Source organism: Lissotriton vulgaris, chromosome 2_1 (assembly GCF_964263255.1).
Source record: "Lissotriton vulgaris chromosome 2_1, aLisVul1.2, whole genome shotgun sequence".
Lineage (NCBI taxonomy): Eukaryota > Metazoa > Chordata > Amphibia > Caudata > Salamandridae > Lissotriton > Lissotriton vulgaris.
The window spans coordinates 1,824,039,179-1,824,055,173 of NC_141687.1; the positions used below are offsets into that span (position 1 = coordinate 1,824,039,179).

Consider the following 15,995-nt stretch of genomic DNA (forward strand, 5'->3'; position numbering starts at 1 on the left):
CATCACTGAGTTGATGTTGCAGTGAGCGCAAGGTAAGTGGTTTTATTTATTTATTTATTCCCCCCCCAATCCCGTTGTATGTTGACTTCCTCCACATCCGACCTTGCCCCACCGCTCTTATCTGTACTGCCGCGCCTACCTGAAATGGGATTGCTTGAGTTATCCAGTTTTGTTTACTACCTAACTCTTGCTCGACGACCATGCTGCATGATCATTCATCCTACATGGCGAGAAACTAATTCAAAGTCAAAGGCGAGCTGTAGTCAATCCACTTCCATCCTACTCCACCAGGTGTGCCACGCCCCTCAGGAGGACATGGTTAGAAATCCTGAGTTTAACCGCTTCTCTCTATGCTCAGTGATTCCAACTGTGATATCTGCCTTCTACAGGAGGCCCACCTCCTCAAGGGAGACTGGAAGCATATGAGGTCCCGCTGGTTCAAACAACAGTACTTCTTCTCAGGACAAGGAAAAAAGACTGGCGTAGTGCTTTTTCTTGCCACGCTTTAAGGATCACGTCCTCCAGATTCAAGCTGAAATGACTGGCAGGCTTGACTCATTGAGGCTTTCGATGCCCACATGCATCTTTATCGTTGCCAACATTTACGCCCCAAACGACCAACCATCAAGAGAAGTTAATTCTAGATGCAGTAGTGCAGGTACTCACCACTCCAGATGCCGACATACTTATAAGGGGCGACTTCAATCTGGTCCCAGACACACTTCTAGACTGTTCTGCCCATAGGACAGGTCAGGCGGGGGCTTTTACAACTGCAGGCCTTCGTGGCAATGGGAAATGGGGCTAGTAGATATATGGCATGTTCCTAACCCTACCATTAATGACTTTACCTACTTCTCAGCTTCCCAGCAAACATACACCAGAATACACTACTTTCTGGCATCTCCCTACATCACAGCGGCCACCACCCAAGTAGATATAGGTGCAGCAGTCTTGTCTGACCACTTTCCTGTCTCAATGACCCTGATCATGCCAGGCGCACAAGCGTCGCACCACATGTGGCGTCCTAATCCCAATTTGCTGACACACGATTCTACTCTATAAAAAAGTTAAAGAAGTACTTCACACAAATGACACACCAGGCACTTCCATATCTTTACTCTGGGACACTCTAAAAGCAGTCCGCAGGGCATCTTCATAGCCATCTCTACCCGATTTAACAGAGATAGAAAGGATAAGTGCACCAGCCTGGAAACCTGGTGATGGAACTAGAGGTAGCCCATAAACAATCCAGCTATAATAAAGTGAAGAGACAATTAACACTGGCTAGAAAGCAACTTAAGGCACTAGATATGGACAAAGCAGAGTACGCTCTCCTCTGTGCTAAACTGAAATATTATGCGAGGAGCAATAAAGCATGACGACTTCTTGCTCACCGTTTGAGGGCCCAGGCACACAAACAGAGAATAACTAAGATTCGGGGACCCCACGGCCAACACGCGTATGATGATGAATCATAGCACAGGAATTTGAATGCTTTTATGCTGACTTATACTCGACAGAGGCATTAAATTATGCTTACACCTCAGATTAAGTTACTCATGCACCTACTGTGTGTCTACTGGCCGCAGATGCCCTCGAGCTGGAGACGGACACACAAGAGGAGAAAGTACTTGTGGCCATAGTTTGGCTCCAAGTGGGCAAGACTCCAAGGCAAGACTGGCTCACTGCCCACTTCTACAAAACGTTTGCTGTGCACTTGGCACCTATCCTTACTCGCCTCTATAAGTCCGTCAGTGATAGTGTGACACGATGAGGGAGGCCACTATCTCAGTGATCCCTAAGCCCTGGAAAGATCCTCATCATACAGGCCTATCTCCCTACTTAATGTAGATGCTAAGATTTTTACAAATGTCCTTGTGGCCTGACTAGGCGCCTATATGCAAGGGTTGGTTGATCCAGACCTGGCTGGATTTATACCCGAAAGAAGCTGTAGTAGAAATATAACACGACTTTTGCATCTTTTCAACGAAAAACACACCATTCCCGGATCCCAGCTCTCCTACTATCGATCAATGATGAGAAAGTATTTGGCCGTGTACACTGGCCCTTCCTCCAGCTAGTGCTAGTTAAGGCAGGATTAGGTGCCCGTTTCTGGAAGTGGATATGGTGTAGTTATACTAAACCAATGGCCACAGTGAGAGTTAACGGCCTGACATCGCGATCCTACAAGATCGCAAGGGGAACGAGACAGGCTGCCGCTTATCCCCACTCTTATTTGCCCTTCATATGGAACCCTTTGCTGAAAGATCTGTAAAAAACTCCCTCATTGTGGGGATTACCATAGGCCCCAGGAACATACATTTGCATTATATGCGGATACTGTAATAATCACACTCACCCAGCCCCACACCTCCATAACCCCAATTCTGCAGGAGCTTGAGGACTTTGGCAAGGTTTCTGGCTTTTAGGTTAACCTACAGAAATCCCGGGCCCTCAACATCCCTCAAACTGACAAACTTCAGCCAGAGCGCCTCTATGATATATTTTGGAATGGAGTAGGACACATACGGAAAAGCCTTGGTGTTTTATTGATCAAGTGATTGTCGGGATCCATGTATGGGAAATCCCTCAGATGCCCAAAAAACCACTGTCCGGCCAGTGTGTATATCACTCCAGTGGTACGGGCAATAATAGGGACATGGGATAGGGTTAAATTGGTCAACAAACTCTCCACTCACAGCTCACCACAAACACAAATTATTGGGAACCACAACTTCCTCCCTGCCCTACAGCGCACGACATTCCTTGCATCACAAAACGCTAATTGTAAAAGGATAGGGGACTTATTTGATCACTACAGCCTTATACACTACCCCCAAATTCAAACCAACTATGGGGGTGCCGAATAGTGAATACTAGCTACTGGCACTACGTTGCCAACCGACACTGGCTGATTCACTCCCAAGTGCACCCACATACCGGCAGACCCCTTACACTTTTTGAAAAGTGGCTCCTCACCCACCACAATGATAAGGGCCTTCTTTCTGATGTCTATAATTTCCTGAACATCCCCATGGCTTCTAATATATCAGCCAAGAAGAGGTGGGAACTGGAAGGCGAGCGAACCTTTTCTTCCAAACAGTGGTCTGACATTTTACATAGGACACATACCTCCGCCTATAGTGCTTCAGGGAGGAAGACCCTCCTTAAACTGACCCACTACTGGTATTACACCCCAGCCAGAGTGGCTAAATGGAAACACAACAGAAATCATAGCTGTTGGTGCAACTGTGGCCACTCACGTATGCTAACTCACCTTCTTTGGCTCTGGCCTAAACTACAACACTAATGGACAGACGTGATAGCCGAAATTAACGAAAAGTACAAAACAGATATCCCTAAGTTTCCCAGCTAAATACGGCTAGGGCTTGCCAATGTCCTGATTTACCCTCTACGCTCGGCAATCGAGAAGGCAAGAGAAGGCAATAACCCCAGTCATTTTGTCCTGGTTGGTGCACAGAGATAACACTGACTGGCTACATAAACTATGGGACTTACTAGGCATAGGAAAACTGACAGCTGTTGTGGACCATAAACTGCCACAATTTGACAAGATACGGGGTCCATGCATACAATTCTTTGCAAGAACCCTCCGGGAGTTCAGTTGCCCGGCATACTGGTGAATACTTCGACTCACAAGCACGGAGACCAACAATGAGTGACTGAGAAAGAGCGGACTAGAGACTTCCATGCTCTCCCTGCAACCTTACAGCACGTTTACTGCTAACTCATGATGTGACAATTTTAATTTAAGGTTAATTTGATTATAAATATAATTATTAACTTATCTTGAGGAACCTGAACCATGCCGCTATTGCTTGGCTATAACAAGAACCTCCACAAGGGCTGGGTGCTGAGATTTAAACTATTTGCAAAATATGCACAGCTGTATTCTGGTGGAGGGGTTTACCCTCTTATCCTGGTGCGTGAGGGCCACAAAGGCATTGCACTCTGTAATGTCAGCGAAGATGTACGCTACTGAATTAATATAGCTGCTTAATAAAACATATGGACAGACTGTGAGAAAAACGGTAACTAGACAAAATATAGAATTCAAAATATAGAATTACCAAAATATCGAAGTCAAAATATAGAATGGACAAAATATCGAATGATTTGGGGGGTAGTGAAAACTCCCAGTCTGCAAATGGAAGAAAATCGGTTGTGCAGGAAACTACTGGGAGCCCCAATTTCCTCATCTGGGTACATCTGCCATGCTGAACTAAATTTGCCCTACATAACTGACTTCATCGCAGCAAGGCCTGCCTTGTTCTGGCTGGCTATGTGGGTCAATGACTGTGCTACCCTAACACAGGACATTCTGAAGGAGTGCTTGGTTTGTGACAAAGGGATGAGTATTCCATGGCTTCGAGCGACGCAGGAAAGCTTGACCAGTATAGGCAAAGGCCACCTTTTTGACGATCCTTCTCAGATTAAGAACACTGATAAAAAGGAAGTACAATCTGGACTACATGCCCTTTATAGGAAAAAGAGGTTGGAAGAAGAAATGCGAAAACAAACTGTTGAGTTCTATGTGAACAATGTAAATAATGATCTATTTTTGCAACAAATCCCTTTATATTTGATATTGCCAATGACCAATTGGGAGAGATCGTTATTATTCCGCATGAGAGCAGGGACCATAAAATTCTCACTCTGTTTTCCTTTGGGCCATAGTATGATGAACTCTGGAAATATGCCTTGCCCATGCGATGGAGTTAGCAGGCAAAATGATCTACACTTCTTTTTTAATTGCAAATTTTATATGAAATACATTAAATGGTTTTTAGCCCCATATTTTAAAAAACACAGACCACTTTTCCTGAATCAATCCTACTCAATGCTCCTAAAATTAGAGAACGATGAATTGATTTTTCGTGTAAGCACTTTTCTGAGAGTTATCTCCTATACACGTAAAACGATGGAATGCCCTTGATTTATTTGTTCTACAGTTGTCAAAGCATTTTTGCACTTTAAATAACTGGTTTTATATGGAATGTTTATACCTGTGTCTGTATGCACCTTTTTGTAGTATATAGTTCTTGAAATGAATTCTTTTTTAATTCTTATAATTCTTATATTTTAAATGTACTGCTTTTATGGATTTGCTGAAATCCGAATAAAGATTTGAATCGAATCGATCGATCGAATGGACAGAATATAGTGGTGAAAAATATTGAATTGAAGGTAAGTAATTTAATATCGATTTTCAAAATATAGAAAGTCAAAATATCGAAGTACATAATATAGGTATTGAAATATATCGAATTTTTAATAATATCGAATTTTTAAAGTGTTTTGTATGTTAGTATATGTGTGAAAGGTGTATATTATTTTTGTAATTTATTTTAAGTAATGAATTTTATGTTATTTAATTTTTGCGTAATTTAATTCTGTAGCGAGTTGTGGATTTATAGGGGAATAGGGTGGGAAGTAATTTAATTATATTAAATTAAATAGTAATTTTTAGGAATTACTAATTATTTTTAATTTAATTTCGCGTTTTAGTTCTGTAGCGGGTTGTGGGTTTATAGGGTAATAGGGTGGGAAGTAATTTAATTGTAATGAATTATATATTTTTATTTATTTATTGATATTCATTTTGAATGAATTGTTAATTCATTTTTAATTGGAAATAAATTTTTATTAATTGATTAATTAATAACTATGTTAATTTTATTAATTTTATTAATTTATTTTCTGTAGCGGGTTGTGGGTTTATAGGGGAATAGGGTGGGAAGTAGTTTAATTGTAATTAATTAAATATTTTTATTTATTTATTGGTATTGATTTTGATTTAATTGGTAATTAATTTTTAATTGGTAATTAATTATTATTAATTGATTAATTGATAATTAAGTTAATTTTTATTAATTTGTTTTCTGTAGCAGGTTGTGGGTTTATAGGGGAATAGGGTTGGAAGTAATTCAATTGTAATTAAGTACATCTTAAAAATAATTTTTGTGCATTGATAATTAATTTACTGTTAATTAATTATTAATTGGTATACATTTTTATTATTAATTAGTTTTTGTTATTGAAAATTAATCAGTTGTTAATTAATTATGAATAGGTAATTAATTGTAATAACTAATATGTATTTGTATTTATAATTGATTAATTATTACATAATATTAAATTGGCAATTAATTTTAATTAATGTTTTATTGGTATTGATATTTAATTTATTTTTATTAATATATTAAATCATTGCTTTCCCTAATGCTAAACTCACTAGAGTAGGAATAGTAATTTTTACCCCTACGCTATCCAATGCTTTCCCTACTGTTGCACTCTCTGGAGTGGGAATAGTAATTTTTACCCCTACGCTATCCAACGCTTTCCCTACTGTTGCACTCTCTGGAGTGGAAATAGTAATTTTTACCCCTACGCTATCCTACGCTTTCCCTACTGTTGCACTCTCTGGAGTGGGAATAGTAATTTTCACCCCCATGATATCCAATGCTTTCCCTACTGTTGCACTCTCTGGAGTGGGAATAGTAATGTTTACCCTCCCGCTATCCAACGCTTTCCCTACTGTTGCACTTTCTGAAGTGGGAATAGTAATTTTTACCCTCCCGCTATCCAACGCTTTCCCTACTGTTGCACTCTCTGGAGTGGGAATAGTCATTTTTACCCTCCCACTATCCAACGCTTTCCCTACTGTTGCACTCATGGGAGTGGAAATAGTGATTTTTACCCTCACACTATCCAACGCTTCCCCTACTGTTGCACTCACGGAGTGGGAATAGTAATTTTTACCCCTACGCTATCCAACGCTTTCCCTACTGTTGCACTCACTGGAGTGGTAATAGTAAATGTTACCCTCCCGTTATCCTACGGTAAAAATATTGTATATTGTTTAATAATATGATGTTAATATATATATATATATGTAGTAAACAATAAAATTGTATGGTTTCTTTTAATAACAAATTAATTATTTAATAATTTTAAGGGTATTTAAGTATTTTTAAGTATGTTTTAGTTTATTATATGTATTATTTCATTAATTTAAAATTACTTTTAAGACAGTTAAAAAAAATCGATATTTTGACTAACTATATTTTTTAAAACGATATTTTTGATTCGATATTTTTGTACTTAACTGTTTGTAGATAGGAATTAGATATTTTTGCATTCTATATTTTTTCATCGATATTTTGGTAATTCTATATTTGTGTATTCGATATTATGTCAGTGATCCGAGAAAAACATATGTAATTCCCTGGTTTCTGCACATATATTGGCAACGTCAGTGAGATGCACTCCCTGGGACTACTGGACACAGGGTGGCGTGAATCATAGGATTCTTTTGGATGTTATCTAACTCTATTCAAGTGTTTTCTTGCTCCCTAGGACAGATATATTGGCTCACTGGTTAAAAAATGTTAAATTCTGCTTGTATCACTAGCATCTTATTGTACTCGTGGACACTTGGGATTGGCTATGTGTACCGCTGGGTCATGCGTTTATTATTATTTAAACAATAGGCCATACTGTTGAGAAACGAATAAAAAAGAGAAATAAATTGTGTTTAACTTACGTGGGATTACTGCACTGGCGCTCAGCATACTGTACTCCAGCGCTGCAGGTCTTCGAACAAGTGGACCATAAGCTCCAAGAGCCCCAGCCTCCATTGATGGACCCCGGCCTGTAGCCCACGGGCACACAGTCACCATTGAAACACCACTAAACAGAAGACAGATGGCAATGGATGGAAGCTGAAACACAGACATACCTCCCCACCTACTCCCTGCCTCACCTTGCAGAAGGACTTCCCCTCCATACCTCCCTCGACTTCATTACTGCTCTTCTGAACCATCTACGTCAGGTCTGACTGCGACACAGTAACAAAGAAAACTAGCTACGACAATCAACCTGGCTAGTCTCTCCCAACACAAGTTCAATTCTGCCAATGAGAATGAGTCTTTGATACACTGTATGGGTGTCCTATGGGTCTCAAAAAAGGACAGGGATGTTTATTGGTGTTTTGAGTGGAATTTGGAAGAAAATAAGAAATCTTATCGCAACTAGTAACTTTGCAGCATCTCTGATTAATGGGGTCAATGCTCCAGACAGAGAGATGCTGTTCAGACATGGGCTAAGCATAACACTGTTAAAAATTGCATGATCTGATTCATACAGAGAACTAAGGGGCATATTATCAAGAATGCTAATAAAATTATCGTAGCTTTAGCGGCAGGAAACTGCCGCTATAGCGGTGATAATGGCCTTGATAACATGCCCTTGTGAATTCCGATAGCAGCCCAGGTTAACACCAGAACCTGGGCTGCTATAGGAATTCACAAGGACATATTATCAAGGCCATTATTGCCACTTTAGCTGCAGTTTCCTGCCGCTAAAGTGGCGATAATTTTCTCGCCTTTCTTGATAATATGCCCCTGAATTCCAGAACCATCTCCTGGAAAAAAATCAGCCTACATGCAAATCTTGCAGTGGGAAGAAAAGTAAAAGTTACTCAATGTAGTGATACTTGTAACTTATTACCAATCCAACATACTTGAGGCATATCATTTGCTGATAAGGAAGGAGTGAAGAGTACTTTTTGCCAGCACAAGAAGCGTTTATATTACAATTTCAAAGTACCTTGGAATCCATATGAGGACACAATTGTGTTGGAAATTTCGGAAGCCTAGCAAAACGTTTTCCTTAATATAGCCTAACTAAATTGAGATTCAGATCTGGACCTGACATCATAATTTACAGAATGCAAGAGGTGCAGCCAAAGTACAGCTTTGGAGACAACATACAGTGAAAGGTGATGCTGAAAAGCCACAGAAGATGCTTTGATCCTAGCTGCATAAATGTGGATTTTGTCTGAAGAAGAGATTCTACTAATGGCCCGGGCTGAGCCCAATATGAGCAACGTAGAACCTATTTGATCAGCAATGGTATGGCCCACTTAAAGTTGAGGCTATTTTGGACATCAAATTGCAATGGTTTATTTCAACATCCAGAGAAGGGTTCGGAAAGCTTTTCTTTTTCACATCAAAAAATTGTTGGCAAAGAAGGTGGAATTCTCAGAACTCATTTGTTTAGTTGATACACTGTATAAGACTGACCAGAGGAAAGGGACAGTAGCTGAAATAACTGCCCAAAAGAAGCTGTTTCCCATTTCACTCACTTTATGTCACAGAAGGCCACTTTTTAGGGAGGTGAAACTGCTAGCAGAACATTATATTCCCAGACAAGACACAATCTACAAATATGTATATTAGCCCATCAAAACGGAACTAGACAATGATTCTGAAAGGAGAAATATTCAGTCTGAACTACATTGTGTACATGTAGGATGCCAGACTAACCGACCGTGGGACAGAACATTGTGTAACAAGATGATAACAGGTTGTTTTCCCACGAGCCCAGTGGCAAAACCAGAGCCACCTTCTATTGCACAGATGTCTGACGTGTTCTGCCCTCTTGAAAGATTTCCACATTTTCTTGAGATCCTCTCAGGTAATCATGGTTTGAATTCTCAAGGACCGCGTGGGTAAGCTCAGATAGGCTACCTCAGTGGATCATCAAAGCTTCCCCCGAGACACAAGTTCTTCTTAGGACATAAGCATGATGGAGGGTTCTTCGCAAGCTGTACAATGTCTTGAAGTGAAAATTGGATGGGGAAAAAAGAGCCATAAGGACTGTGCTGCACCCCTGGCTCCTTAATTTGTGAATTAGCATTAGGATTAGCTGAAAAGAAAGCATGTGCCAATAGGAATCGCTGCCTCCAAGGAGAAGAAATGCATCTCACAAGGTGTAACCGTCTCCACCAATTGATGAAGCAGAGAAATCAGCGTTTGCATTGATCTTGGAAACAAATAGACTTGTAACTGAACTAATAGATATTAACATCATAGCGACCTTCTCAATTGTAGTGAGTGTGCCTCTGCCTGCTGGGTATCTGCAATTGTAAGTCAAATATTTCAGTAAAATGTCTCACTTACAGGCTCATATTCTTTTTCAAGGACCACGATCATAATCAAACTGCCAGAAGGCAAAGTTGAGAAAAGTGGGTTCTTTCAATTGCACAAATGAAAGAAACGTTGTATGGCCTTATGGATGGATTTCAATCTAAGGATATGGAAGTGTAATGTTTTGTGTTTCAAACCATCTTCAGGACCCATGAGGAGCTTCCCACTAACGCTCAAATGGATACATTGTAATACATTCTTCTGGTTATGGAGCAAATTGTTAATTGAGAACCAATGCACCAGGCCATTCTTTACTTTCAGAGTAAAAGAATATGGTTTGAGTATACATTTAAAAAAAACTTTTTGTTTTGGAAAGAAGATCTTTAAGAGAGCAATAATAGTCCCTAGTCCTACTGGCCTCTGGTGTCCAATGAAGAAAGTGGGATTGCAACCCTTGTCTGTGGGCCGGATGTGTTGCTGAGTACTAGATCTTGGACTCAAACTCTGAAGAAAAGAAGACCTCCCAGGCTTGTGAAGATTAAAAAATTAATTTCAACTTGTCTGAATAAGCACAGAATGCAAGAGTCCACGGCGCTGTGATTACTTCCTATGAGTTGATGTATGAAGAGGAGACTGCCCTTCCTCACCACTTCTGAGAGGTGCACTCTAATAATATGGATTTCACAGCTAGTTGTACTTCTTTTGATTTGTAGAAGGGGTCAAGCAGAGGAATTCTCCAAAATACTCTTGTTGTTTTTCCAGTGGGTTGCTAGAAAGCTTACCCATCTAGGTCTGCAGCTGGTCAACTCACAATTCAGTGTTTAAGTCTAAACCTGTCAGCATCAGATGCAGCAGGTTAAAGAGGAGAAACTTTAGGACCAGGCTTGATAGAAATAATAGCTGGAGATCTAACCATTACTGGACCAACCGTAGCCTCGAAGTGCCTCATCCATGAAAGGCTCAAAACTTTTTCTTTAGAAGCTGATCAACAAACATTTTCTTGTGGGCATCATGTGAGAGAAACCGGAATACAGATCAAACTAGACTTCTACACACAGCTCGTCTGACATGATTCAGTCCAAACTGATTACGAAAGGTGGGTATTTTTTTGGTCTGATTCGTACTTGCAATGAATCCGTTTACCTCTCAATTGGGAAATGATCAACACATGTTTGTAGCTCCCCGGGACAGCATCGATCCTATCATGATTTGACTGCAAAGAAGAATTAGTGGCAGTTCTTTTTCCGCAACATGTTAATGAACATTGCTGCTCTAGGCTCAACTTAAGATAGCCATCAACACTCTGAAGGGTAGGCTGGATAGTATGAAGAAATACACATACAATTGTCTGCAGGAGCTTCAAACTTGATGTCTGATTCTTTAAAGGTCCCATTAGTGAAGTGAGACATCTGTCACATAGTCGCCTTAACAAGGTTACCTGGGCTTGGATATTCAACTGGAACTCAAAGGCCAAAACAAATTATGGGAGGCTCTTTCGCCTTTAGCCTCACCCGCACTTCCACTATTTCACTAAGTTTTGTTACTACATAATTTCTTAAGGTATAGACTCTAGCCTAAGTATCTTGGTGTCCTTACGGATTCGTAGATGCAGCCAAACAATGAGAGTGAAGTGCTTACTTGGGCCTTTATACTGCGCGTGCTGTTGGCTTAAGCGCTGTTTCACAAATCGTATGATGATTTGGTCACAGATTTTGTATAAGTCATGAGACTACTGGTGACCTGTGCCTAGGGAGAAACCTGGGGTATCGTTCCAGTTTCATGGAAGTTAGGCCAGGTCTGCACCATGAAGCAGGCCTTGATATTAAGCCTGAAAAGAACCTCAGACCAAGGACCAATAAGCCACATCCATTGTCGAAGGACCAAGGCAAGTTCCAACGTTAGGCTGAACGAGTAAATTCAAGGATCTGCAGTGAGTTAGAGCCTGAGCAATGTGGTAGTCAATCTAAGCCCTTCCTGAACACGATAACTTGTCTGAAACGAGCATGTCATCCACACAATGACACCCTAAAATGCCTTAGTGGATGACAGCTCATGGTGCCTGCCCACTGAGGTAGCCAGTTCTTGGGAGCCCAGATGAAAGATAGACACGCAGAGTGAGCATGAGCACATAAGTTGTTGAGAACCCAGGCACAATCATACAAGGAGATGAAATTGCGGCATTGTTAGAAGTTGCTAACCAGTGGTATGTGCAGAAGCCCAGGAAATAGTGGTAGGAAAATAGCCAGAAGGATGGCTCTTGGCTGTAAAAGTACCCAGAGTAAGATTAGCACAAAACATTCAACCTCCTTGCGAGGACTCAAAGTTAGGCGTGTACATGTTAGTCAAAGTAAAACCTCTCCAGAAGGTGTCGTACAGAGTTTTTTATGCAAACCATCTGTGTTCCTCACTTCGATGTGTGTTGACTCTAACCTATTCTCGTACCTTGGTTCCAACTGACACCATTGTGAAAGGACTGCATAGGGTACGCAATATCTGAATACTTATGGAAGGTTTCGATACTGCTGCATACTGCACCATACACTTTCTTTCACCTTTTTACTTAGTATTGTAGAATATGGTTAGACTTGTTCATTCGCCTCAAAAACAGGTGTTATTTTCAGGTCAATGACTGGACAGGTTAAAAAGCATTACATCCCCCCCCCCAAGGTCTGCTTTGGGTGCTTAATTCACTCCCCAGAGCAAGAAGCTCTATTACAGGGAGCCCGTCCCCGGTCACTACTCACTGCTTCATGAGAACTAGGACATAAGTGAAGTGATCCAGGCTATGCATACCACCCCATGTACCATGCACTGTAAAGAATTATACACAAGTCTCTGGTCCTTCACCTCCCCTCCCCCCTGCTCCCAGTCATGCCCAGCCATACCTTGTTCTCGCCACAATTTGTGCCATCCACTGCGGCGTCCAGCTTGGAGTGGCAAGTGATGCCCACAGTGCACCAGAGCGTGTTACAGACATTCTGCAGGAGAGAGAAAAGTGGGTGAATTTTGAGATCCCACCCTCTAGATGGACGAGCCTCGACAAAAGAAGACTAGGGGGGTGGGATGTGACTCAGAGAATCCATGCCCAGAGAGACAGCACAAAATGGCAGGTCATTAGGCTCACACTTCTTGGCCCACTCCCTGTGGAAGAGTCCTCCTCACTCATACTGGGCGAACTGAGGTTTCCCTTCTAGTCACCCCGAAGAGTGATAGAGGCTCCAGCTAACGGTGGTGGGAGAATACCCCATATTCCCCCATTTCAGAGAGTGCTTTGCCTTGAACCATTCTCTATGCTTTCTCTATGGGAGAGCACCCTCAGGGGCCCTCGACATGGAAAGCAACCTCAGATCAAATTTGAGAAAACTGCACCGTCCTGGCCCACCCACAGTGAGGACTCCTCTGTGCCACCTGACACTTCCGGGACATAGAGTTCCCTCCAGACCCAGCCGCAGAGAGCTCCCTTAACCGCTTCCGGAGGCAGCACGTGCCGCTCCCTGCAACTGATTCCCAAGAGAGACCTTCTTTCTGGCCATCCCTGCGAGAGTCTGCCATCACGACCCCACCCCGAGAGAGATCGGCTCACTCCCAATCCACAGGAGGTATTTCCTGACTCCTACCTGTGAGAGATAGTAAAGAAAGTGTGCATAGGTTGTGGTTGGGTGTATGGATGGTGTACACCCAATGGCATGGTAGATGCGGGTTGTGCACACAAAGGCTGCATTAAGTAGAGTGTACACGGATGGGTTTTGTTGTGAGCAGTGTGTGTACGGGCACAGAGTGTACCCCAGAACTGCATAAATGGGCTGGCTTTATACAGTAGGTGCACACAAGGGCTGGGGTTATCTAGGGTGCACAAACACAAGTCAGGTGTTTACCATGGGTTTACACAAAGGCTTGGAGAGGCAGGATGTATACACCAGTTCTAGTGGAACTCAGTCTGTGCACAGGAGTGAGTGTCTGCAGGGTGTGCAGACAACAGCTGGGTGTGTGTTGAGTGAGTAAACAATGGCCCTTGTGTACAGACTGTCATGGAAGAACGTGTTTAATCTGGATGTGTGCTGAAGGGCTTGTGTAAGCACAGTGTGTGTAAAAGGACTAGGGATAGAATAGCTACCCATGAACGTGCGCACAATGGTATCTTGAGTTAACCTTGAGTGTTGTCATAATGCTGTCTATTATTCTACAGTATTCACAAAGGGTTAAGGGGGGAAATGAGGGAGAGAAGAAAAAGCAGATGAGAGAAGGGCTGGACACAACAGGGCATGCACACAGTGGCTGATGGAGGCATTATGTGCACAAATGGGTTAGGTTTATGCGTGATATATACCTGGGTATGAGAAGAGTGTGCACATAAAGGACACGTCCACACAAGAAATAGAGCAGTGGACACTGGTTGTAAGCATTGTGCACTAGCAAGGATTTGGCTACAAAGCATACTCACTTTGGGTATTTATACACAAAAGATGAGTATAAGAGTACACAAAGGCTAGATGCACATAATGTGCACACATGGGATGAGTGTAATAAGTTTGTGCCACAATGGTGCTACACATGTGCCTACAGAAGGTCTAAGTGTGCGCAGGATGTGCAAACAGTGGGACGCGCACTTTTTTACTCCTGGAAACCACGTCAAGGCCTGGTTTGCACAGCGAGGGCATGCACGCAACGACACTCGGGTCAGGCCGGAAGTGTGCTGCGACTTACGTCGATGTCCTGGCAGAAGGTGGAGAGCGATCCATACTGCAGCCGGCACTGGTGGCCCACGTCATACAGCACCCCGGGGGGCACCGAGGGATAGTCTATCAGCTCCTTGGTGGGTGCGTCATCAAGGCAGAGCCCCCACCCGCGGCTGCAAAACAAAGCAAGAAGGTTCAACAGGAATAATAATAGGCAAACTTCAAAGCAGTGCGACGAAAAGACTCCCCATACAAGCGGCGTCCTCTCCAAACAAGCCACCCACCCACCGCCCTCCACCCCAAGAACGACATTGAAAAGAGATGCAGGACTGAAGGCTCAGTCGCCAAGGCATTATTAATAAGACATATGGGCTGCCCCAACCTGCCTCTATTGTTTATTCACACAGACAACAATCAATCTTTCCAACAACTGTATCTTCCCACTAAGCACCAGCTCTCTTCTCCCTCCTCACCACCCCTGAAGACCACCCTTTGCCAGCTGGCGAGGCAAGCTCTCCATGTTGCTTGAATGTTAGTCTACTCCAGGAGAAAAGGAGGGAACGCTGTTTTCTGGGTCTTTAAAACTGCCTGTTAACCCCTGGGTTTGCCTTGAAATCAGTAGGAAAAACTCTTCTGCCCAAAATAATGCGTCAGAAGACAGAAGCTTATAAACAAGAATTTAATAAAGAGATCCGCCTCTTTCAGAATCCCAAATATTATCAACCCTTGAAACACCTCTTGTTGTCAAAGTGCTCCTCATGGGTTAAAATCCCAAAATGCCAAAGAATCAATGAAAATGAGGTCCTTAAGCACAGCTGTGAGCCAGCAGTTTTACACTGTAGCCTTTTCCCTGGCCTTATGGTGAGTAAACACACCATAAAAAAAGCATTTTATCCCTTTCAGAGGAAGAATTTATTGATATGTATGCCATATATTATTTTAAATATATACCTTTCCTCCAAGGCTAGGAGGCTGAATGATTTCCCTGTTAACCTTTGCTGAAGACCTCATCTTGACAGACCAAACTCCGACCGGACTCTAAGAGCTCATTTCCTCTTTGAGTAAATATTACCAGATAAACTCATTAACTGTGAAGACTACTAAGCATAAAGTATGATTTTTGACTGTGGGCGCCATTAGGATTGCTGGTATGAGAAAGAAATCAATTTGAAGTTTGTAAAATGTACAGCTATCCAAGGATACACATGGTGCTTCCTCTGCGGTAGGGTTCACACATGGAAGTCCTAACATTAAGAGCCCACACAGTTGAGGTCTCAAAAAATTTAGCAATTTTCATGCTGGAGTCTTATTTGAATCATGACAGTTGGCTTGCTTTGGCTTTGGCTACATAGTATCCTCTTTTTAG

General features: G+C 42.1%; 1 protein-coding gene across 1 annotated transcript in view; it reads right to left on the bottom strand.

Moving 5' to 3' along the window:
- Positions 1 to 15,995, bottom strand: part of ADAMTS7 (ADAM metallopeptidase with thrombospondin type 1 motif 7) — a 594,575-nt gene that overhangs the window by 315,363 nt on the left and 263,217 nt on the right. Inside the window, exons 9-11 of the mRNA XM_086957915.1 lie at positions 14,658 to 14,802; positions 12,839 to 12,931; positions 7,568 to 7,713 (exon numbers count right to left, since the gene is read on the bottom strand). Coding sequence (XP_086814041.1) covers positions 7,568 to 7,713; positions 12,839 to 12,931; positions 14,658 to 14,802 — 384 coding nt within the window. The remainder of the gene's footprint in view (positions 1 to 7,567; positions 7,714 to 12,838; positions 12,932 to 14,657; positions 14,803 to 15,995) is intronic.